This window comes from Nerophis lumbriciformis, linkage group LG21 (genome assembly GCF_033978685.3).
Source record: "Nerophis lumbriciformis linkage group LG21, RoL_Nlum_v2.1, whole genome shotgun sequence".
Classification (NCBI taxonomy): domain Eukaryota; kingdom Metazoa; phylum Chordata; class Actinopteri; order Syngnathiformes; family Syngnathidae; genus Nerophis; species Nerophis lumbriciformis.
In genome coordinates this window covers 18,733,716-18,759,134 of record NC_084568.2, presented here as the reverse complement: position 1 = coordinate 18,759,134, position 25,419 = coordinate 18,733,716, and the positions used below count along the sequence as shown (strand labels likewise).

At 38.2% G+C, this 25,419-nt stretch overlaps 1 protein-coding gene across 1 annotated transcript in view; it reads left to right on the top strand.

Annotated features, from left to right (window-relative positions):
* LOC133621014 (oxysterol-binding protein-related protein 10-like) overlaps positions 1–25,419 on the top strand; it is a 199,706-nt gene that overhangs the window by 17,515 nt on the left and 156,772 nt on the right. The window contains exon 2 of the mRNA XM_061982779.2: positions 13,527–13,702. Coding sequence (XP_061838763.1) covers positions 13,527–13,702 — 176 coding nt within the window. The remainder of the gene's footprint in view (positions 1–13,526; positions 13,703–25,419) is intronic.

Genomic DNA, 25,419 nt, shown 5'->3' with positions numbered 1-25,419 from the left:
AAAAATAAGCGCATAACAATTTTCGACACACGGACATGACAGAGAAAACAGTTTTTGTCATCATTGTTCAAATATTATAACGTCTGTCGAGACGCTTATCTCCGTTCGGTGCCACACGTCCACACCATCAGATCAACACCGTATGAAAAAATTAGTGATTTTTTTAGTTGTGATTTCCTTATCTGCATGGAAGTTTAAAAGTAGCATATATTAATGCAGTATGAAGAAGAATGTTTTAATGTAGACATGCAAGCCTTGAAAGAAAATGTTGAAAATCAAGACTACATTTCCTGCAAATAGGTGCATTTCTACCCTATATTTTAACTTTAGATTTATTCTCATATCAAACTCTTTTGGCTGTCTTTTTGACACTTACATCCGGCGCCCCCCTCCACACCCCGGATTATAAATCATGCAAATAATTCAATGTGATTATCTTGTGTGATGACTGTATTATGATGATAGTATATATCTGATAGTATATATCTGTATCATGAATCAATTTAAGTGGACCCCGACTTAAACAAGTTGAAAAACTTATTGGGGTGTTACCATTTAGTGGTCAATTGTACGGAATATGTACTTCACTGTGCAACCTACTAATAAAAGTCTCAATCAATCAATCAAAACACATAGAATCATCATACTGCTGTGATTATATGCATCAAGTGTTCATCAAGGCTAAGGCAAAATATCAAGATATATATTGTGTATCGCAATATGGCCTTAAAATATCGCAATATTAAAAAAGGCCATATCGCCCAGCCCTTGTTTCAATGATGCCATTTCTGTTTGTCATGTATAATTTTGTCTATTTTGTTTTTATCCTTGAATAAACAGGTCAGTTTCTTGTTACCAACCATTGTGTACTATTCAAACTCACTTAATTCAGCTGGCTAGTTGTTATCTAGAGTCCTAAAACCCTTTTCAACATGATTTTGACAACTAAGTAGGCTAAATAACTTTAATACATGCTCGGATAGGCCATTATCGGTCAGTATCGGTATCGGTCAGTATCGGTATCGGATCGGAAGTGCAAAAACAATATCGGATCGGATCGGAAGTGCAAAAACCTGGATCGGGACATCCCTATCCTCTACAGTGGACATTTGTTATTTTTTTATAAATTTTTTTAATTAATCAATCCAACAAAATAATACACAATAATACAATAATAATACAATTCCAATTCTAAAACCAAACCCGGCCCAGCAACATTCAGAATAGCAATCAACAGAGCAATTGAGAGGACACACAAACATGACACAAAACAATCCAAAGGTAGTGAAACAAAAATGAATAATATCAACAACAGTATCAATATTCAATATGACATTTTTTCTATCAGATTGGAAAATGCAGTTTCTCAGAAAAGTTCAACAATTTAACTTTGAATAATGTGAATACCTCACAAATTGATGTTTCGCTGACTTCATCTTTTCCGGGTAATGGTAGCTTATCAAGTAGCTTGGGTGTGCAGCACTTACTTTCCCTCGGCACGGTACGCCTTGACCGAGTCTGTTTTGGCTTGGAATGCTTGAGGTGAACGTGGCGCGCTTTATTATCTCACAGAGGTTATGTTTTTGCCAGGGTTTGTTTGTCTGTTTCTTACCAACATAACTCAAAAAGTTATCGGAGAACTTTGAAAAAAACAATTATCGTATTTTTCGGACTATAAGTCGCTCCGGAGTATTAGTCCGGCCGAAAATGCATAATAAAGAAGGAAAAAAACATAAGTCGCATTGGAGTATAAGTCGCATTTTTGGGGAAATTTATTTGATAAAAGCCAACACCAAGAATAGACATTTAAATGCAATTTAAAATAAATAAAGAATAGTGAACAACAGGCTGAATAAGTGTACGTTATATGTCGCATAAATAACCAACTGAGAACGTGCCTGGTATGTTAACGTAACATATTATGGTAAGAGTCATTCAAATAACTATAACATATAGAACATGCTATACGTTTACCAAACAATCTGTCACTCCTAATCGCTAAATCCCATGAAATCTTATACGTCTAGTCTCTTACGTGAATGAGCTAAATAATATGATTTGATATTTTACGGTAATGTGTTAATAATTTCACACATAAGTTGCTCCTGAGTATAAGTCGCACCCCCGGCCAAACTAAGAAAAAAACTGCGACTTATAGTCCGAAAAATACGTTACTCTTATCTACTACGAAGAGCAACACACTTCACTTCCTGTTTCCTCTTTCTCTCCCTTTTTGCGGCGCACCACGCCCCCACATTGCGGCCTTGCTCTGCGCAAGGGATTCTGGGAGATGTAGTATGTTTTCTGACCCGCCAAAGCAAAAGTGCCAGAAAAAAATACACTCTCCAAGTGCACATTTGATACCGTCACGGCTTTATCGATAAGATTTGGAGATCAAATGTCTCCCTGCATCGCCGTGCGTCTTCACTTCCTTAAGTGGGAGTGACACATTAACAGCCAATCAGGCAACAGTATCAACTATCAGGTTCGGTTGCGCCATCTTGTTGTCTCAGCTTTTTTGAAACATGTTGCAGGCATCAAATTCCAAATGAGCTAATATTTGCAAAAAATAAAGTTGAACTGTCTCAGTCTTTTTTGCCACTTGTGCCAGCTTTTTGAAACATGTTACAGGCATCAAATTCCAAATGAGCTAATATTTGCAAAAAATAAAGTTGTTCTGTTCGAACGTTAAGTATCTTGTCTTTGCAGTCTATTCAATTGAATATAGATTGAAAAGGACTTGAAAATCATTGTATTCTGTTTTTAGTTACGATTTCCACAACGTGCCAACTTCACTGGTTTTGAGTTTTGTTGATTAAAATGTATAGAAGTTACTATGTGGGTTTTATTTCATGTCTAGAGGGCTCTCATAGTGTTAAACATATTAAGAAGGTCATAAACAGGTCTTTTATGCTCTAGCTATGAAATATTTGAATCATAACTATAAATTAAATCACTACAGTCAGGCCAATTAAAAGCTATACACAAGGGATTACTGTTAAGTCATTTGTATAAGAAGTGTCATCAGGCTAAACACCTCAGAGTCTCAGGCCCACTTTCTTCTACATCCAGCAGATCAATCCAATTTTCACACGATTGACTGAAACAGCATCAGTAACTTCTGTGCTTTTATAGGTAAAATAGCACAATTCTGGTGCTGTAGTTGTAGGAGATGTCTCAAAACGTCATCAGGAGTCCCGACAAAACCTGAAAATGGAAGAAAATGCATATTTTACGAAAACCTTTTTTTTGCTAAAATGTCGTAAGGGGGGACCTTACAAAAAATTTAAAAAACGGACTTGCTTTAGCAGCATAATTCTGGTGCTGTAGTTGTAGGAGATGTCTCAAAACGTCATCAGGAGTCCCGACAAAACCTGAAAATGGAAGAAAATGCATTTTTTACGGGAAAAAAAAATGTTTTTGCTAAAATGTCGTAAGGGGGGACCCTTACAAAAAATTCAAAAAAACGGACTTGCTTCAGCAGCTCAATTCTGGTGCTGTAGTTGTAGGAGATATCTCAAAACGTCATCAGGAGTCCCGACAAAACCTGAAAATGGAAGAAAATGCCTATTTTACGAAAAAAAAATTTTGCTAAAATGTCTTCAGGGGGGACCCTTACATAAAATAAAAAAAAAAAACGACTTGCTTCAGCAGCACAATTCTGTTGCTGTAGTTGTAGGATGTCTCAAAATGTCATTAGGAGTCCCGACAAAACCTGAAAATGGAATTAAATGCATATTTTACGAAAAAGCCACAGTGATTCCTATACATGCATATTCTAAATTTAGACCTTCCGATTTAGATCCCAGTATGCTGTCCGTGTGTGTTGAATAAAGTAGTGGTGGGGGTGGTAGGTTACATTTTCAGGGATGACTCATGCATCACTGCTTTCATCGAAGGTGTGAATTCAGGGAATGTAGCTTCAGTGAGACTCTTTTTATAAGATTTTGGAAAAAAATCAGCATTGAGTTTTACAACCTGCATTTTTGTTGAGGTTTCAGATTTTTTATTTGCATTTGATTTTGACAGTTTTATGTGAACATATTAAACAGCAGTAATATATTTAATGACTTCAGTAAAAAATTAAAAAAAAAAAGCAAAAAAAAAGCCTTATTTTAACTAAAAATTACATAATTTTAACAGACAATAAACTAGAGATATCCGATAATGGCTTTTTTGCCGATATTCGATATTCCGATATAGTCCAACTCTTAATTACCGATTCTGATACCAACCTATACCGATATATACAGTCGTGGAATTAACACATTATTATGCCTAATTTTGTTGTGATGTAACTTTACCATGCATTGATTAACATGGACCCCGATTTATACACGTTGAAAAACTTATTCGGGTGTTACCATTTAGTGGTCAATTGTACGTAATATGTACTGTACTGTGCAATCTACTAATACAAGTTTCAATCAATCAATCAAAAACAAGGTTTTCCAAAATAAGAGAACAACTTCAACTCCAGTTATGGAAAAAAGTGCCAACATGGCACTGCCATATTTATTATTGAAGTGACAAAGTGCATTTTTTTAACATGCCTCAAAACAGCAGCTTGGAATTTGGGACATGTTCTCCCTGAGATAATCCTAATACCCACTACAACTATGGGAAATACTATACTTTGACTTTCACAAAGTGCATTATTTTTAATTTTTTTTAAACATGGCTCAAAACAACAGCTACAAAAACAATGAAGGCGCACAGCTTCAGTGCAGAGTATACTAGAGCATACTTGCCAACCTAGAGACCTCCGAATTCGGGAGATGGGGGGGCGGGTTTGAGGTGGGCGGGTTTGAGGTGGGCGGGGTTGGGGGGAGCGGGGTTTGGTGGTAGCGGGGGGTGTATATTGTAGCGTCCCAGAAGAGTTAGTGCTGTAAGGGGTTCTGGGTATTTGTTCTGTTGTGTTAATGTTGTGTTACGGTGCGGATGTTCTCCCGAAATGTGTTTGTCATTCTTGTTTGGTGTGGGTTCACAGTGTGGTGCATATTTGTAACCGTGTTAAAGTTGTTTATACGGCCACCCTCAGTGTGACCTGTATGGCTGTTGATCAAATATGCATTGCATTCACTTATGTGTGTGTAAAAGCCGCATATATTATGTAACTGGGCCGGCACGCTGTTTGTATGGAGGAAAAGCGGACGTGACGACAGGTTGTAGAGGACGCTAAAGGCACGCCCCCAATAATGTTGTCCGGGTGGAAATCGGGAGAATGGTTGCCCCGGGAGATTTTCGGGAGGGGCACTGAAATTCGGGAGTCTCCCAGGAAAATCGGGAGGTTGAAACCGATACCGATAATTTCCGATATTACATATTAAAGCATTTATCTCTACAATAAACCATGATCAAGTTCAAGACGGTTAGTCAGTTGAATATATGTTTTCAATACAACCGCATAAGATTACGGTATTCACTCAAAGTTATTATAAATTCGACAAAACCGGAAGACAAAATAGTGTCAAACATAAACAAGAAGTTTATTTATTTATTTATTTCACTCTCAGCAAAACATGGCAGAAGGTGAGTCAGGTGATTGTTGTTGGCTATATTTTTGTTGTTACACAGACTAAAAGTTCTTTAGGTGGAGTGCAGATAAAAAATGTGATGTAATAAAATGAAATAAATAAAAATGACAAAAATATTAAATAAAAAATATTAAATAAAAAATTATAAATGCGATGTGACGTCCTATATACTGTATAAGTATTTTCAAGATTGGTGTTTATTTTCATAATTGTTGGAGTTACAGTTGTCTCTCGTTCATAGCGTCTATAACGAATCGCTGCAAAGTAGGAATATTACAAATAAATCCAATATTTTAATAGCTAAAGCATTACAAATGTTTATGGCTTTCTAAAGGTTTTTTTCTTTTTTCTTTACACATAATATAGTCATCTTACACTCAATAAAGTAGGCTTGTGTGCATTCTGCTGTAAATTACAGTTCTCACCGGTAGCATGGAGGATTCAACCAAGGGACATTGCAATGGCCGTCGCCCAGCCACTAAAACCTGGTCACTACGTGGAAATACTGCATCACATCCTCGGTCATTCCTCCAAGTTTGAACTAACCTTTGATGTGCTGAAACCACGGGTGTAAGATTTTCTGCCAAAGGTTGGTCAACTTGACAGTCGCAGCTACGACCATTAGCTTTGTTGTTAGCATCCCGTGTTGTTGGAGCTGAGAGCATTCAGTGTCGTGCATTGATTGATTGAAACTTTTATTAGTAGATTGCACAGTACAGTACATATTCCGTACAATTGACCACTAAACGGTAACACCCGAATAAGTTTTTCAACTTGTTTAAGTCGGGGTCCACGTTAATTCATGGTACAAATATATACTATCAGCATAAAACAGTCATCACACAAGTTAATCATCAGAGTATATACATTGAATTATTTACATTATTTACAATCCGGGGGCAGGGATGCGGAGGGGGTTGGGGCGGGGGGTGGTTAGGTTGGGTTGCTATCAGCATACTTCAGACGTCAACAATTATATCATCTGAGAAATGGACATTGTAATAGTGTAGGTCTCACTTCGTAGGATATGTACAGTGAACATAGTGAGCTCAGAAAGCATAAGAACAAGTATATACATTTGATTATTTACATTTGATTATTTACAATTCGGGGAGGTGGGATGTGGTGGAGGGATGGGGTTAGGCTAGGGTTGTTGCTGCCTGGAGGTGTTCTTTTAGTGCGGTTTTGAAGGAGGATAGAGATGCACTTTTTTACACCTGTTGGGAGTGCATTCCATATTGATGTAGCATAGAAGGAAAATGAGTTAAGAGTGCAAAGTCACATGGAGTCCTGTGCGTCTTGTCTTTGATATTGTTCACGCCGAAAGCTCCCCAATGTGCAGATGTGTTATTGATAAATCAGGAGTTGAAGATGAAGTGCATCAAAAAGTTGGTCAACTTGATTGTCGTGAAGACACAGTAGCGGCAAGATTAACCGTTGTGTTCACCGTTATCTTTATTGATTGCCGCAAATAAGACAAATACTTCACTGTAATACATGTAAGACCTAAGTAAGACTTAATTTAACAGTTAATTTATGCCAAAAATGTGTATGATGTGCGTTAAAAAATGTTTTTAAATATCTGCGATATAGGGAAGCAGCAATATTTGAAGTGCGATGTTGCGAGAAGTGACCATATTCAATTACAAATATTTATTTGTCTGCAGGGCAATTATTTTAGTGTTAACTGTTGTCAACAAATTTTAACAATAATGACAAGCGGTAGAAAATGGGTGGATGGATGGATGTCACAGTAATCATAATATAAAACTGTGTTATTCTCTTAACCCGATCTTTAAGGCACAGAAATGCGCAATACTGGACACAGGCACAGAAACTCATGATATTTTGCTAAATATTGTGTAAAGATTACAGAGTATGAAGTTCATTACATTCCTGTAATTACATAATGTCTCATTTTGAAACATTTCCTATGGTTTAATTGCTCTGTGTTGTTCCATTGTTAGCTCCGGTTGCTCTTTTTTCTAAAGGTCAGACGTTGGGGTTGTACACAGCCCATGCCTTATAGGTCAGCATTTTCAGCTCTGTTACACGTAAGGCTGAACGTACGGCCGACAGTTTATTATCCAGCTTCATCCATCTTGTTAAAAGGCTGCACTGTTGTTTAGCTGCACTGGCAAGACTGCCCGGAGGGGTCAACGGTAAAAGGCCCCGCTCTGCTGACTGCGATTGAACTTTATGGATGGTGCTTGTGAGAATCTGAGTATCTTGACGCAGAGCTGAGCTCGACATAAATCATGTGCTCTCCTGATAGACTGGCAACACTGTTAATAGGGATCGATTTTTAGTTTGCAGTTTTCCATATCCTCTCTAGGGAGTTGTGGTGTAAAATATTCAAGTGAACGAAGCAGCTATATATTTTTTTACAACAGTGGTACAAGTCATAAAAACGGTCCCAGCTGGGATTTATTCTGCACTAAAAGCCGACTAATCGCAGCCCATATGTTCCACGTCGTTGCGACTGGTGGACCAGATATTATTGGCTGCCGGCTGCCTAATTCGGACCATAAGTGGCCCCATCATGTTTTGTTTACTGCAAACCCAGTCCTGTGTTGACAACCCTTCTATGTCGACCAATTTATAAAGTCCTAGTCCCCCGTGTTCTTATTTTTACTAACAAGTAGAAATATCCCGATCCTGATCATGGGATCAAATTTAGGGCCAATATGAGCCTTTTTAACTGATCAAGACTCAACTGATGATGAGCTGACAAGCTCCGCTGATTTGTACTGTCCTTGTGTTTACATGGCTTAAGATTGTACTCGCGTGAAAGATTACTTTAAAGTAGATGCACACTTAAGGACACACAATTACATTACCGTATTTTTCGGACTATAAGTCGCAGTTTTTTTCATAGTTTGGCCGGGGGTACGACTTATTCTCAGGAGCGACTTATGTGTGAAATTATTAACACATTACCGTAAAATATCAAATAATATTATTTAGCTTGTTTACGTAAGAGATTAGACGTATAAGATTTCATGGGATTTAGCGATTAGGAGTGACAGATTGTTTGGTAAACGTATAGCATGTTCTATATGTTATAGTTATTTGAATGACTCTTACCATAATATGTTACGTTAACATACCAGGCACGTTCTCAGTTGGTTATTTATGCGTCATATAACGTACACTTATTCAGCCTGTTGTTCACTATTCTTTATTTATTTTAAATTGCCTTTCAAATGTCTAGTCTTGGTGTTGGGTTTTATCGAATAAATTTCCCCAAAAAATGCGACTTATACTCCAGTGCGACTTATATATGTTTTTTTCCTTCTTTATTATGCGTTTTCGGCTGGTGCGACTTATACTCCGGAGCGACTTATACTCCGAAAAATACGGTACATGTTTTGCTAGAACACTGGCTAGAATGTGTGAGCAAGCTGAAATAAACATGTCGTCTCAGCGTGGCTAATGTCCATGCACAATGCGTGTAGCGTCTTCTATTACTAATCCTTGCCTCCATGGCGGACAATAAAGTACATTATCACTGCAGGACTACAGGTCTACGCATAGCTTTACCCTAGTAAGAGGACAAAAGGAGAATCCGCTAACCGCAAAGCTAGAACTCTTAAAACAGGGCTGTATGGTGCGACAAATTTACACGCATTTTAGGAAAAAGAAACATTGTGGTCAACAGACCATTCATACGTCATAGCAAACATCTGCGCATCTGCTCACCGCTGACGTGATCATGTGTACACAGCATCGCCGCTCTTGCGAGTCGCGACATGCTAGATAGGCTGCGACAATAACAATTAGCCTGTCACCGCAGATTTCATTTCAGCAACTAAAGATATGAGCTTGATAGTAAATAAACTCACGTTTCTACTGCTGAAGGCTGTGCTTTTTCATGTCGATGGTGTTGTAACGTTATGAGACTTAGACAAACTTTAATGATCCACACGGGAAATTGTTCCACACAGTAGCTCAGTTACAAATGATGGAAAAGATGGAAAGGACAATGCAGGTATAAAATAGACTAACAGCAATATAAAATATAACATATATAGGTAATATTTACATAATATATGTACAGCATAGCAGTGTTTTTCAACCACTGTGCCGCGGCACACTAGTGTGCCGTGAGATACAGTCTGGTGTGCCGTGGGAGATTATCTAATTTCACTTATTTGGGTTAAAAATATATTTTTTGCAAAGCAGTAATTATAGTCTGCAAATGATGTGTTGTTGTTGAGTGTCGGTGCTGTCTAGAGCTCGGCAGAGTAACCGTGTAATACTCTTCTATATCAGTAGGTGGCAGCAGGTAGCTAATTGCTTTGTCGATGTCGGAAACAGCGGTAGGCAGCATGCAGGTAAAAAGGTGTCTAATGCTTAAACCAAAAATAGACAAAAGGTGAGTGCCCCTAAGAAAAGGCATTGAAGCTTAGGGAAGGCTATGCAGAACCAAACTAAAACTGAACTGGCTACAAAGTAAACAAAAACAGAATGCTGGACGACAGCAAAGACTTCAACAATGTCCCCACAAAGAAGGATAAAAACAACTGAAATAGTCTTGATTGCTAAAACAAAGTAGATGCGGGAAATATCGCTCAAAAGGAAAACATGAAACTGCTACAGGAATATACCAAAAAAAAGAAAAAGCCACCAAAATAGGAGCGCAAGACAAGAAGTAAAACACTACACACAGGAAAACACTCCAAATAAGTCAGGGTGTGATGTGACAGGTGGTGACAGTACACCTACTTTGAGACAGGAGCTATATTGATGCATGCTTGGTTAGCTTTAAAGTCATATCCAACAATTGCGACAACGACTTTTTACTGTCAACTGAGTTTCATTTTTTAATGATTTCTGCTGGTGGTGTGCCTCCGTGGTTTTTCAATACAAAAAATGTGCCTTGGCTCAAAAAAGGTTGAAAAGCACTGCAGTATAGGATGTATACTGATATATTATATGTTTATATCATATATACAATATATAACAATTACCATGTACAATATTGCAGTATATGTAACAGCTGCAGCATAAAATAGAGATATATGAGGACGTGCGGTATTGAAATAAGCAAACTTGTTGGTGGTGATGAAAAATACTGTTGCTCAGATGGCGTCTGCACATAGATGCCGCTTCAGACGAGATGGGAAGCAGGGAAAGAGAACGCGAAAATGCCACTAAAGAAAAATATTAAATATTATTGCTAGTCTGCAAATATTTGCAACTATATTTTGTGCATCTTTTTTTAATTTTTATTTAGCCTTTATTTAACCAGGTTAAATCCCATTGAGATCAAAGATCTCTTTTCCAAGGGAGACCTGGCCTAGAGGGCAGCAGCAAGGTTACATTATAAACAGTAAACAAATACATAAAACATCACATTTACAACATTAAAACTTGCTCACATGACACATGTGCATACAGACAAGGTAGACTGCAGTCCTTTCACAGAAGCTTTAAACTCATTCAACGTAACTAGGGTTTGAAGTTTAATATTCGATTGTAGGCTAAATTGGCCCTAGTGTGTGGATGTGAGTGTGAATGTTGTCTGTCTATCTGTGTTGGCCCTGTGATGAGGGGGCGACTTGTCCAGGGTGTACCCCGCCTTCCGCCCGATTGTAGCTGAGATAGGCTCCAGCGCCCCCTGCGACCCCAAAGGGAATAAGCGGTAGAAAATGGATGGATGGATGGAGGTTATTCCAAGCCTTCGGTGCTGAAAACCTAAATGCTTTCTTGCCCAGTTCAGTTCTTACTTTGGGGACGACAAATTGCAGAACATTCATTGAACGAAGATTGTGACTTCCTTGTTTCTTTGTTAAATGATCAGACAAGCAATAGTATTTCAGCGTTGCCCATCTACACTTTCGTCTCTCTTCTTTCTCTAGTGATGGCTCATCAACACACAAAAATGTCTGCTCTTTTCAGATGTATTTTAACATTTGCACTACTCAATAAAACAGGCACATCAATTGCAGATAAGATTTTTTTTGTGTGTGTTAAAACCAGCACGTCCATTGATATTTTTTGTTCGAGTTTTGATTTGAATTTTACTAATTTGTCTATGTAGTTACAAAATGCTATTTTCTTACAATTGTCTATATCATGCCCTTGTGACAGTGTTGATTAATTTCAGATACATTTTCAACATAAATGCAGCTGAGATAGGCTCCAGCACCCCCTGCGAATGGGACAAGCGGTATAAAATGGATGGATGGATTATTACATCTATTATAACCCTATGATTTACCACTACCAAAGGAATTTAAAAACATAACAATAAGAATACAAGAACTAGAAATACATGAGTACTTTTAAAGGGCCTCAGCTGTTTGCAACTTCCATCCATCCATTTTCTACTGCTTGTCCCTTTCGGGGTCGCAGGGGGTGCTGGAGCCTATCTCAGTTGCTTGCTCTCAGATACATTTTTTGAACAAAAAATAAGAACACAACAGGCTAGCTTATGTTACCATTAGTGGTTTAACAGAAACATTTTTAGTGTCTATATTCTTTACAATTACTAATCATATTGAATAAAAATTGCTCATCGGTATGAGGAATTTGCTTGTTGTTCATGCTTGTCACTCACCGCTGTCTTGTACACACAGTCCAAGATGAGCAACGAACAATTTGCAGTCATGTTAATGGGCGTGCACAAGTTATGTACGGGTGTAGTTTTGTCATTACGTGCTAAAAGTTGTATCTCTTATGAAATAATGCTTAAAATACTTTAGGAAGTTAGTGACTTCTCGGCATGTGCGTAAAGTTTGCAATTAGCCTCTTTTTGTGGGGTGCCACTGAATTTTCCAAGTACTGATACAAATCATCATTTGGTGGTCCTGAGAACTCACTACATTGAAAACCTATCAACATCACTGGTCATTCTGGCAGGTATAAGTAACATTTATGATCAGTAATGTGATGCCAGTCGTGACATGTGACTGATATCATGTGTAGCTCAGTACACGGCATGACGTAGTATGACTTAACGATAAAAAGTCGATAGAGATGTTCAACTGAGGGTTGCATTAGGACTGTGCTTATATGTATGAGTGCAAATGTGTGTTACTGTGTACATTGTTTGAGTGTTAATGGTAAAATTGTGTTATTTAGGACATTTCATATTGCTCCTGAAATGTTTCTGTGCTACACATTTTATTTCATTTAGTAGCACTGGTGCTCCTAGTGAAAAAACTAAGCGTACAGCCCTGGCTTCAAGTTGTTGTTTTCTGGAAGTTGGTGCGTTGTCATAACTTGCTCCGCTGTCACTTCTGTTGTGTCGGCCGTGTCTTTTGTGGCTTAAAGTTGTGTTGCAGCTTTATATTACTGTTGTTCTGGCTTTTGAAATTGTGCTGTAGCTGTAAGTGGTTCTGTTCTAATTTATGACATTGTCTTGTGGCGTTTGTGTCCATGATCTTTCTCGACCACAGTAGGTATCCACCATTTTTTGTTTTGATGATGCCACGGACTTAACATTTAACGTCCTTATTACTAAAAGTGTTAAACTTCATATACAATCTGCCATTATTTTGTTTTCTGTTCTGCTTTCCTTTTGCTACTATTGATCAAATTGATCCATTCACTTTTAAAACATTTTTAAATCGATACCTATCTTGCGAAGGCAAACTTGCTGAGCACAGGACTTGAAATTTAGGAATATAATCGATCTATCGTTATATCAATCAATCGCTACACCAATATAAGGTATATAGACAAAGGTCAGCTGGCAGGCTTTGGCTGAAATGATAGTTAAAGCTATTTTTCATGCAACTTTGTCTCTGTTATTAGCTAGCTTGATAACAAGCTAAATATCTTAGCAAGGAGACAAACGCTTATGCCAACGCGAGTAAGCCATTCCTTGGACGTCAACTTAAAACGGGTTCCAATGTATCAAAGAAAGTTTCAGACAGATTTGTATTCAAATAGTAAATGTCATTTTTTAAACAGATTTTCCTCTTTTGTTTCTTCTGCTTGGTCCGTTCTCCTGACATCTTTGTCTTTGTCTTTTGGCAGGTACTTTGTATTAGACCCAGATTTGGGACTGCTGCTCTATTTTGTCAATGAGCAAGGAAGGAGTCAGAAGCCGCGAGGATCCCTCCCCTTAATTGGTGCCACAGTGACGGTCGGTGACGAGGCGCCGCACATGTTCATCGTCAGCTCAGTCAATGGAGAGCTGTACAAACTCAGAGGTATGAATGACACCATGACGGCCTGGGCTGCTTGTTTGGGCTCAATAACTGCATAATTGTTTTGTTAAGACCACATTTTCACTTTCTACTATTGGCCTAGCAGAACTTGATAATGCTAATATGCTTTTCTTTTGAAGTTTAATATATCATATTGTATCTTTTGGCTGGTCATTGTATCGGATTTAAAAACACTATATGAACATATCTGAGTTCAGCCCAAATTAGTGGGAGCATCAATGTTATCTCACACCTTTGTTGGCAGCTATATAGACTATAAGGGACGTGTATTCAATATGCCTGTCAAAAACGTAGTAATGCAGATTAATCATCATTATTAATTTGATAAAATTTCAAGCATTGAACCCATCTGCAGAATAAATCAAAATTCCTAAAACGTCACGAGTAACACATTTTCGACAGTTTGTCCAAGTAGCGTTACTATCCTGCATGCGCAAATGTGCAGTTGATCCTCTGTGCTGCAGAAGCAAATAAGTCAATATGGAAGACAATGAACAGCATGTTGGCTCTCTCTGTGGGGAATTTGAGTACAAAAAACCCATGATGAAAAGAAAGGAAAGGAATTTTCCTTTCAGTGCCACTTCCAAATTTAATAACATAAAAGTGGTATCAGGTCATCATTATGGCTCCATTGTGTTTTTTGTTCAACATGAACATAATGTTAACAGTTTTTACTAAACATGTTAACTGCATAAACTTGATATGACCTTCATGCTCTTTGCTCATGAAAAATGAAGGAAATTGCATTGCATTTAATCGTTATTAATACAAATTAATCCATATCAACCTTGCGATTCATGTGATGAAATATTTAATTTCATCATTTGACAGCATTAGTATTCACTAATTTTCAGTGGGTGGTATTGATATACAAACTGTACATTGACTATAAAGTATATCCAAGATTTGTTTTTTACGGAATTGTGCCTTGAGAAGATAGTGTAGTAAAAAATGGTAACGGAAATGTGAGTAGTAGCCTCATTTTTGTGAGATATTGTAATTTTTACATACTGATGCTGTAATTTATTTGATGGAATGTGGTAAAAATATATATCAACCTAATTGATCCCTTTAAAAAAATGTTTTTAATTGATCAATAGTAATACTTCAGTAGTATTTTTGGTAGTTTGAATGGTATAGGAAAATCTGTAAGTGTGCTGAACTCTTGTTTTCATGTTGGTAACAACAGAGGTCTGCATGGACACAGTTCAGCTTCCTGTCTCTGATTACCATGTTGTTGTTACTAGTGTAGACTTAACAACCGCACCACATACGGCTTTCCTTTTTGCCTCTTTTTTGAGTAAAAGATTAGTCAGTTCCTCACAAACAGAGTTCCTAACGAGGACCCAATAAAATTACATTTTTTCCTCTTAACTTCTTAGAATTTAGTTTTTTACCTTTTATAGTTATTTTACCACCATGGTGTGTGCTAATTGTGTAATAGATTAAATGAAATAACATCAATTAATTATTGTTTTTTCCAGACTGTAGAGCGCACCAGTATTTAAGCTACACCTACCAAATTTTAGAAGAAACACATGTGTATATACCCCAGTATATATATTAGCCGCACCGGATTTTGCAAATGTTTATTTACATACCTTAATTGTTTCCAAATGGTGCATGTCACACGTCAGCAAAACGGCTAATCAGACAAAAGAGAAGTTACCGTCATGGATCCGCTAGCTGCGGAAACTAGCTCTTCACTCAGCTAAACAGACTCAATAACTAACTGAATTTACAAAACAAACAATACAAAAAGAACGCCATTGTAAGTTAATAATACTAACAAACACTTGTAAACATTTTAGCATTTTGATTGCATTACGATAGCATGTACAAATATGCATTAAAACACTCCTACAGACATCACACATGGGAAGATTTAGTAAGTATGAATTGTTTTAGTTAAACTTACAACCGTTGCTTGGAGTGATGATTGACAAAGTATTTTGAGCAAAAACACTATGGACGGTTGTACTTCCAATTCAAAGGACTAAACAGGGAATACGTTGTCAACCAGCAGCACCTGCAGTGAGCGATCTCGTCCAAAAGATGGTGCCATAGCATAAACAACAACACACCTTTTTAGTGTCTGTCGGTGTTCTATGAAAACTGTGTGTTGAATACAAAACATTATGGCCGTTAGCAAAGAAAAATCCATAATTTTTTTTTGGGCCCCCCCAAACCTCAATAACCCTGCCAGAGAGAGAGCGAGTACACAATCTTAGACAAAGCTGAGTTGTTTGTGATTGACAGGTATGAACACCAATCGTTGCATTCCGCCGTCAAAATCGGGGGCCCCTGGGCTTCAGCCCAGGTAAGCCCGTGCATTATGGTGGCTTTGTACAAAATAAAGCTTGTATTTGTGCTCATATTAGTGCGTTTGAAAAACAGCATGGGTTGAACATTGCACTTCAGCTAGAAACTTAATGTTTCTTTAGTGTAATGGATTAGATTTATATAGTTTTTTCTATCGACTAAATACTCAAGGCGCTCACAGAGAAGTGAGAGCCCATTATTCATTCACTCCACATTCACACATAGGTGGTGGTAAGTGACATTTGTAGCCACAGCTGCCCTGGGGGTAGACTGACGGACGCAAGGCTGCCAATTTGCGCCTACGGTCCCTCCGTCCACCCCCCATCATTCATTCACCAGTGTGAGCGGCACTAGGAACAAGGGTGAAGTGTCTTGCCCATGGACACAACGGCAGTGACTTGGATGACCAGAGACGGTGATCTAACCTGGAATCGGCCGTTCTACCCATCACGCCACGCCATCCCTTTTTTTCCCTCCACTTACCTTGTTTTTAGACTGATAGCCACTGTAACAAGAAGGTCCCCTTATACACTTGGGAGGAAGATTTAAGAAGAAGAACAACCTGGCCTATATTCCCTGAATAACTCAGCGGTCTTTGTGTATTGAGCTAAAGGGAATCAATGATTCCGCTGAGGAAAGGTCGGCAGGAGTAGCATGGGGGTCGAATTCTTTCCCTTTTCAGGGCCTTGCTCGTAATGGGGGAAATATCTTGCGGAGACACAAAATTAATCTTTGATATGTCACAAACAAAGCAAAGACAAGCTTATTTTTTGCAGCGGATACATAGCAGCATGTGTCCTAAAAAGAAGTATTTGCTCCAACAGCAGGAAACTTAAGTAGCGCACATGTGCAGCCTGAACAATCAGTGATGAAGATTAGCCAATGTGCTTGGATCCGGTATTAGTTACCATGGGAACCCCTTGAAATCCTTTCTTGGAGGGGCAGAATGGAACCTCAAGGTTCAGCTCAGAGTCATTTTCCAGTTGTGCTGCCTTATGATGCTTATGTGGGCTGCCCTGTGGGCCATTTCATTTTGAGTGACGCCTTTTCTTATCAGACAAGTCAGCGAAATGAGATGAAAACTTGGATGCCAGGCTTGACTATGATGACAATTGGGGGTTTTGTGTGGATAAAGTCATAAAGAATATTATTTTAATCATTTCATTGTAGGGCTGGGCGATATATCGATATACTCGATATATCCGATATATCCGATATATCGCGGGTTTGTCTCTGTGCGATATAGAAAATTACGATATCGTGATATTCGAGTATACGTTCTCACGCAGTTGCTTTTAGCTGCGGGCATTACACTACAGGCTCTTCTCACTTTTTGTTGTCTCTCCTCACAGGAGTAATAAAACAAGCGCACCTTCTTACATACGTCACATAGGTATACGCCCTCGCGAAGCAGAGATGTAGCGGCATGGGTAACGTAACGTTAGCTGTGGTGCGAGTGGTAATACGAGAGAAAGAAGGTGCGAATCTGGTAACAAATGAAGGAAGAATTAATTCCCAAGAAAAACAGCAGGGGGTCCATCGTATGGCGGTGGTTTGGCTTCAAGTGGGAATATGTCGAACAGACAACCGTAATTTGTCAAGTGTGGGCAAAAGCGTTGCTACAAAAAGTAGCATTACTGCTAATATGTAGCATCATTTGAAAAGTCACCTGCTAGAGAATGAAGAGTACTTACTCCGCATGTCAACATCTCCGTTCGGTGCCACGCCAACAAAATGCCGAGGCAACCATTTCCTCATCAACACCGTATGAAAAAAATAGTCAACAGAAGGAGATAACGTCCGCAGGAACCTACCATATAGCGAAGGACATACACTATTTGATTTCCTATTATGCAGCTCATTTTTATTTGACAGTTATTGAAATATCTTGTGTGACATCATGCACAAAAGTGCACTTTATTTGTTTTAAACTATTGTAGTGGCTTACTGTACAAAATGTGCACTTTAATTTAGTGTTGTTTTGATATGTCATCTTAGTGACAACATGCACAAAAGTGCACTAATAGCTTGTTTTAAAATGTCTCTGACAATCTTGCACTTTCTGTTTTGAAATGACATGAATGTTTGTGCCACTGCTTAATAACTGTTTAATAAATACAGTTTTGGTAAATTGACTTAGTTGTGATTTCCCTCTCTGCATGAAAGTTTAAAATGTGCATATATTAATGCAGTATGAACAATAATGTTTTAATGTAGACACATAGAATCATCATACTGCTGTGATTATATGCATCAAGTGTTCATTCAAGGCTAAGGCAAAATATCGAGATATATATCCTGTATCGTGACATGGCCTAAAAATATTGAGATATTTAAAAAAGGCCATATCGCCCAGCCCTATTTCATTGCATATTTCTGTTGCCCTGGTCCATGATTCCTTCAAAACTCCATCCATCCATTTTCTACTGCTAGTCCGTCTCGTGGTTGCGGGGATGGCTGTAGCCTATCCCAACTGCATTCGGGCGTAAGGCGGGATACACCCTGGACAAGCAGTACTTCAAAACTGATATGGTTAAAATTATGAGCAAATTACAATATAAAAGAATCCCCATTTACAGGCGTCCCTGCAATTCCATCTCCTCTTCCATAGACATAGCCTGATGTTCTTCATCCACTTTCAGCATTTACTCAACCATCATGAGGAAACATCAGTAGAAGAGGGCACAAAATAGAATAGTAGCGGCTTACCTTCTTTTTCCCTCGTTTTTGAACGCTGGGTCTGCTTTTCTTTTTCCATTTTTCTGCAGCTTCTAATATAGTCTTTCTCACCTGGAGGGTGCTCTTGATTTTCAGTATTTGGCTTGAGTCAGAATCATTAACATAATTGCTGCAAATTAAACTCCTCTCGCGTGGTTCGTCCCATTTTACCCAAATTAATTTGACTGAAAAGGTCCATACTTTCCTTATATTAACATCATTTTGAAATGTATACAAGCTTCTTAGTTGTATTGCTACAACCTGATACAATGCATCTAACAGCCATATTTGATTATTCCTTCAAATTCTGCGCAAAAATATTGTGGTTCGGGATGAAGATGCTACCAAAACACATACTAAGCAATATGAAATTGCCCCCAGTCTTTGTAGGTGACGTCAGCAGGCTGATGCAGGCCTGCCCACACATTAAAAGTGGGCTAACAAAATGTGCTGAAACTTGTTAAAAAACAAGCCTGACATCACTACTGTCTCTATTTTGTGGGAATTTTACCTGTAGACATCATATTTAGGTCCAGAATTATGAAATAAGTGCCAATGTTGTCAGCATTAGAGGGACCCTTTTAAAGAAGCCATTTATAGGGACTTGATGAGTTGGTCAACATAGATGGGTTGTCGACATAAACCGGATCGACTTAATCAGGTTCCAGTGTCATCTTCAACATACAAACAAAATAACTGGCCTGTTGCAAGGATTAAGTAACCTGAATAAATGTGGGTTTTTTTTTATGTCAAATGTGAATTAATGTGACAATTGAAGGAGACTTTTAACTAAGCAAGTTTATTTCATGGCCTTGTCCACATAAATGCTGATAGTTAAAAAATACATACTCTGGTGTAATAAGAAACAAAATTCTTCATTGAAATCAGTGGAGTTTAAATAAATACAACACATTTCTGTCCACAGAAAAACATATTTGAATGTAAGGGAACTTCATTGTCAATGCACTTAAAAGTACAACAACATTTATTTTTCAGTACAAACCCATCCAATAACAGACATACAGTTTGCACAGTAGACAGAACAGGAAGACTGATGGGTCGCCGCAAGGCGGCGCCTTGTAAAAATGTTAGGAAACGAGTAAAGATGGGGGGATGAGGAAAAGGAAAATCCCAAACTAAGCTCCTATGGTGGAGTGAGAAGGGCTCCGTTTGAGACCAGAAAAAAACTTCGAGAAAAGCATATACACATATTATGACGCACAAATCTCCAGACTTGCAACAGGCGGGAGTGAGGGGGCATCGGCCCGAAGCTGCCGCCACTAGGCATGCTGTTCTGTTGATACAACAGAATACAACATTTGTTCTATTTTTCGTGGATGTATTTTGCGTGTTTGTGTGTGTGTAAGCCTGAGGAGTCGCTTTGTTCCTAGACATTGGTGCTCGCAGAGTGGTATCGCGATAGATAACGCAACTAGTCAGTCCAACAAAAGTCAACAAACTGATCTGTCTCCATGAAAGTTTGGGAAGGAATTTGGAGTTTTAGACTTAGACTTCCTTACTATTGTCATTCAAATTTGAACTTTACAGCACAGATAAGAACGAAATTTCGTTACATAAGCTCATGGTAGTGCAGGATAAAAAAGCAATAAGGTGCATATATAAATAAATAAATATATATAAATATATATATATATATATATATATATATAAAATAAATAAATATATATAAATATATATAAATAAATAAATAGATTACTGTACAGATAAATATATTGCACTTTTTCCACATGCGTCCACGTTTATTGATGTATGTTACAGTATATTGTCTTTTTTATTCCAGCGAGTTAACCCAATTTTGGATATCCACCTGCTATTATAATAACAATATTGATAATGATACATTAATTTTGGGGTCGGCGTGGTGCGGTTGGGAGAGTGGCCGTGCCAGCAACCTGAGGGTTCCTGGTTCGATTCCCACCTTCTACCAACCTCGTCTCGTCCGTTGTGTCTTTGAGCAAGACATTTCACCCTTGCTCCTGGTGGGTCGTGGTTAGGGTGGTTGCATGGCAGCTCCCACCATCAGTGTGTGAATGTGTGTGTGAATGGGTGAATGTGGAAATAGTGTCAAAGCGCTTTGAGTACCTTGAAGGTAGAAAAGCGCTATACAAGTATAACCCATTTACCATTTACAATTTTGTGTAAATTAGTATATTATTCATAAAGCTAATTTCTAGGCTCTTCGGGACACCATTTGAAACAAAAAATGAGGACCAATTAAAATACTTTAGATAAGAAACATACAAGAGAAGATGTCTGTTTAAAATTACAGATGTAAATTAAATACAATAAATAGCTAAAATGAAAGACAATGAGCTATCCAGAATAACTGTGTTTTAAGTTTTGATTTGAAGAGGACAAATGAGTCCAGGGTGTAGTAGTTCTCTAACCCTTGTGATGGACATACAAGATAAGGGGACAGTGAAATGGAGGGACGACGAGGATCTGAGCAAACAGGAGGGTGTGAAAGACATGACTGGGCAATGTTCTGGACAGCCCTGAATGTGAGGAGCATTATTTTAAACTTGATACTGAAGTTGACCGGGAGCCAATAGAGTTGCTGAAAGACTGGGGTGATGTGCTGGATGGAGGGGCTTCTGGTAATTATCTGTCTGGCAGAGAAGCTTAAGTTTGTGGAGTGACTTGTGGTGGAGACTAGGGATGTCCCGATCCGATATTTGGATCGGATCGGCCGCCGATATTTGCCAAAAAATGCGTATCGGCAAGGCATAGGAAAATGCCGATCCAGATCCAGTTTAAAAAAAAACTCCGGTCCATGTTTTCCAACGCACCGATTTAAATAATACATTCCACTTTTCTGTTGCTCCTTAATTTCCGTTCTGCATTTTCCAACACACCTTCAACACATCCACAGGTCTGTGGATTCTCACGCAGTTGCTTTTAGCTGCTGGCATTACATGACAGGCTCTTCTCACTCTTTTCTGTGTCCCCCTCTCACAGACAGCAAGCGCACCTTCTTACACACGTCACATACTGTCACGTCATACGTCACATACGTATGCCTCCTCTCCCAGCAGAGAGGTAGCAGCATGGCTAACGTTAGCTGTGATGCTAGCGCAGCCGTGTGACCAACCTTCCCTCTAAGGTGCGCGCCTGTGCAATTGCGCACTGCTCAAGTGTCCTCTGCGCATAGCAATTATATGCCACGCACAAAATCAAATAAAAAACAATAAGCGCATAACAATTTTCGACACACGGACACGACAGAGAAAACAGTTTTCGTCATCATTGTTCAAATATTGTAACGTCTGTCGAGACGCTTATCTCCATTCGGTGCCACACGTCCACACCATCAAAATGCCGAGGCAAACATTTCCAGATCAACACCGTATGAAAAAAATGGTGATTTTTTTAGTTGTGATTTCCTTCTCTGCATGAAAGTTTAAAAGTAGCATATATTAATGCAGTATGAAGAAGAATGTTTTAATGTAGACATGCAAGCCTTGAAAGAAAATTTTGAAAATCAAGACTACATTTCCTGCAAATGGGTGCATTTCTACCCTATATTTTAACTTTAGATTTATTCTCATATCAAACTCTTTTGGCTGTCTTTATGACACTTACATCCGGCGCCCCCCTCCACACCCTGGATTATAAATAATGTTAATAATTCAATGTGATTATCTTGTGTGATGACTGTATTATGATGATAGTATATATCTGTATCATGAATCAATTTAAGTGGACCCCGACTTAAACAAGTTGAAAAACTTATTCGGGTGTTACCATTTAGTGGTCAATTGTACGGAATATGTACTTCACTGTGCAATCTACTAATAAAAGTCTCAATCAATCAAAACACAGAATCATCATACTGCTGTGATTATATGCATCAAGTGTTCATTCAAGACTAAGGCTAAATATCGAGATATATATCGTGTATCGCAATATGGCCTTAAAATATCGCAATATTAAAAAAAGGCCATATCGCCCAGCCCTAGTTCAATGATGCCATTTCTGTTTGTCATGTATAATTTTGTCTATTTTGTGTTTATCCTTGAATAAACAGGTCAGTTTCTTGTTACCAACCATTGTGTATTATTCAAACTCCCCTAATTCAGCTGTCTAGTTGTTATCAAGAGTACTAAAACCCTTTTCAACATGATTCTGACAACCAAGTAGGCTAAATAACTTTAAACTTTAATACATGCTCGGATAGGCCAGTATCGGTCAGTATCGGTATCGGATCGGAAGTGCAAAAACAATATCGGTATCGGATCGGAAGTGCAAAAAACGTGGATCGGGACATCCCTAGTGGAGACCTAACAGAAAAGAGTTGCAATAGTCCAGACGAGGGGTGATGAGGCTATGGCCAAGGATAGCAGCAGTAGGGATGGGCGGAGCCAATGAATTTGCATTTTGGCCAATCGGAAGCCTTCTAGAGGAACCACATTTGACCTGGTCCTGCATTTTGACGCCTGCTTGTCAATACAAGATGTGTTCTAAGGCACTTGGTAGGCTTTTTAAGTGTTTGGAAATCCCAGCTCAATGAATGTGTGATGACGCTGATTACACCTACCTTAAAACCGTCTCCCTTTGAGAAAGAAATTCCAAAAGTGACAAGTGGAAAGAGGCATTTTTACACCTTGACAGATTTCTTGCAGCATTTTTATCTCAGTGGTGTCTTTGTCTTTTTTAAAGCTGTTTTGATAAGTGCATTAGTTATCTAAGCAGCAATTGTACGCTGAAATAAGTTGACCCGCAACGCTGAAGAAGAGAAACCAAACACATTTTACAAGTTGTCACTCACTATGGGGTCTTTTTGCCTGAAGATTATCTATGTATAAAACAAATCTAATCTCTTATATATCCCTCATTTTACAGTTTGCCGTTCTAATAACTCGATAAATACAACATATACAGCAAGGGCGATGAGTTAACACCTGTGATTCACTCTCATATTCAAGTTCAATCATACAAGTTCAGTATTTGCATGTTAGGTTCTTGGTAGCGCCATTCATTTTGTTACATTCAGAATGCAATTGTTCTTAGTTATTCACTTTATTGTTTTAAAGCGTTGTGTTGGAAAGTCCACAATGTTTACACATTTGCTCATCATAGTTAAGATTTTGTACTTTACTTAGTAAGCAAATACATGGCAAGCATCGATACCGGCACTGACACTTTAACGGAAATGTTTAAGATTTTTTTTTTTTTTTGCCTTTTAATTTGTTGATCATGATTATAATCAGAATAAACCAAGAAATATTTCAAGCAAACAAAAAATATAAATATTTTAAGAATTTACAATTACAATAGTACCTCCGTTTTTGTTTGTAATCTTTTCCAAAAGGTTTGACAAAAATTAATTTTTTGAAAACTGAATTTTTTTTTAACATAAAAATTATTGTACAAGCCCCAAAACTAGTGAAGTTGGCACATTGTGTAAATCGTAAATAAAAACAAAACAAAATACAATGATTTGCAAATCCTTTTCAACCTATATTCAATTGAAAACACTTCAAAGACAAGATACTTGGGGTCGGTATAGCTTGGTTGGTAGAGCGGCCGTGCCAGCAACTTGAGGGTTGCAGGTTCGATCCCCGCTTCCGCCATCATCGTCACTGCCGTTGTGTCCTTGGGCAAGACACTTTACCCACCTGCTCCCAGTGCCACCCACACTGTAACTTAGATATTGGGTTTCACTATATAAAGCGCTTTGAGTCACTTGAGAAAAAGCGCTATATAAATGTAATTCACTTCAATTCACTTCACTACTTAACGTTCGAACTGGGAAACTTTATTTTTTGCAAAGATTAGCTCATTTGGAATTTGATGCCTGCCACATGTTTCAAAAAAGCTGGCACAAGTGGCAAAAAAGACTGTGAAACACAGGTAAACAGGGTAATTGGGAACAGGTGGGTGCGATGATTGGGTATAAAAGCAGCTTCCATGAACCAGGATGGGGCGAGGGTCACCACTTTGTTAACAAATGCAGGAGCAAATTGTCAAACAGTTTAAGAACAACATTTCTCAACGAGCTATTGTAAGGAATTTATGGCTTTCACCATCTATGGTCCGTAATATATTCAAAAGGTTCAGAGAATCTGGAGAAATCACTGCACGTAAGCGATTATATTGTGTACCTTTTGATCCCTCAGGCGGTACTGCATCAAAAAGCGACATCAGTGTGTAAAGGATATCACATGTAACACAGTGGTAAAAATGCCCCTGTGCCGACTTTTTGCAATGGGTTGCTGCCATTAAATTCTAAGTTAATGATTATTTGCAAAAAAAAATTGTTTCTCAGTTTGAACATTAAATATTTTGTCTTTGCAGTCTAACCAATTGAATATGAGTTGAAAAGGATTTGCAAATCATTGTATTCTGTTTTTATTTACAAATTACTCAACGTGCCAACTTCACTGGTTTTGGGTTTTAGTAAATCTAATCTGTTCCAGACACACCCAAAAAATTATAGGGGTCAATATGAAGAATTATAATGTCATACCGATAAATTCATAAAAAACTAGCTCTGGTAACTGATGAAAACAATAACAAAAAAACATTCCAATGAGGAGAGATTACCCGTAATGTGCTCCAGGTGGTTTTGGGTGAGCAAATCAAGCGCTCCCTTTCTCCTTCTCATGCTGTAAACGCTCTGTCGTGAGCTTCCCCCG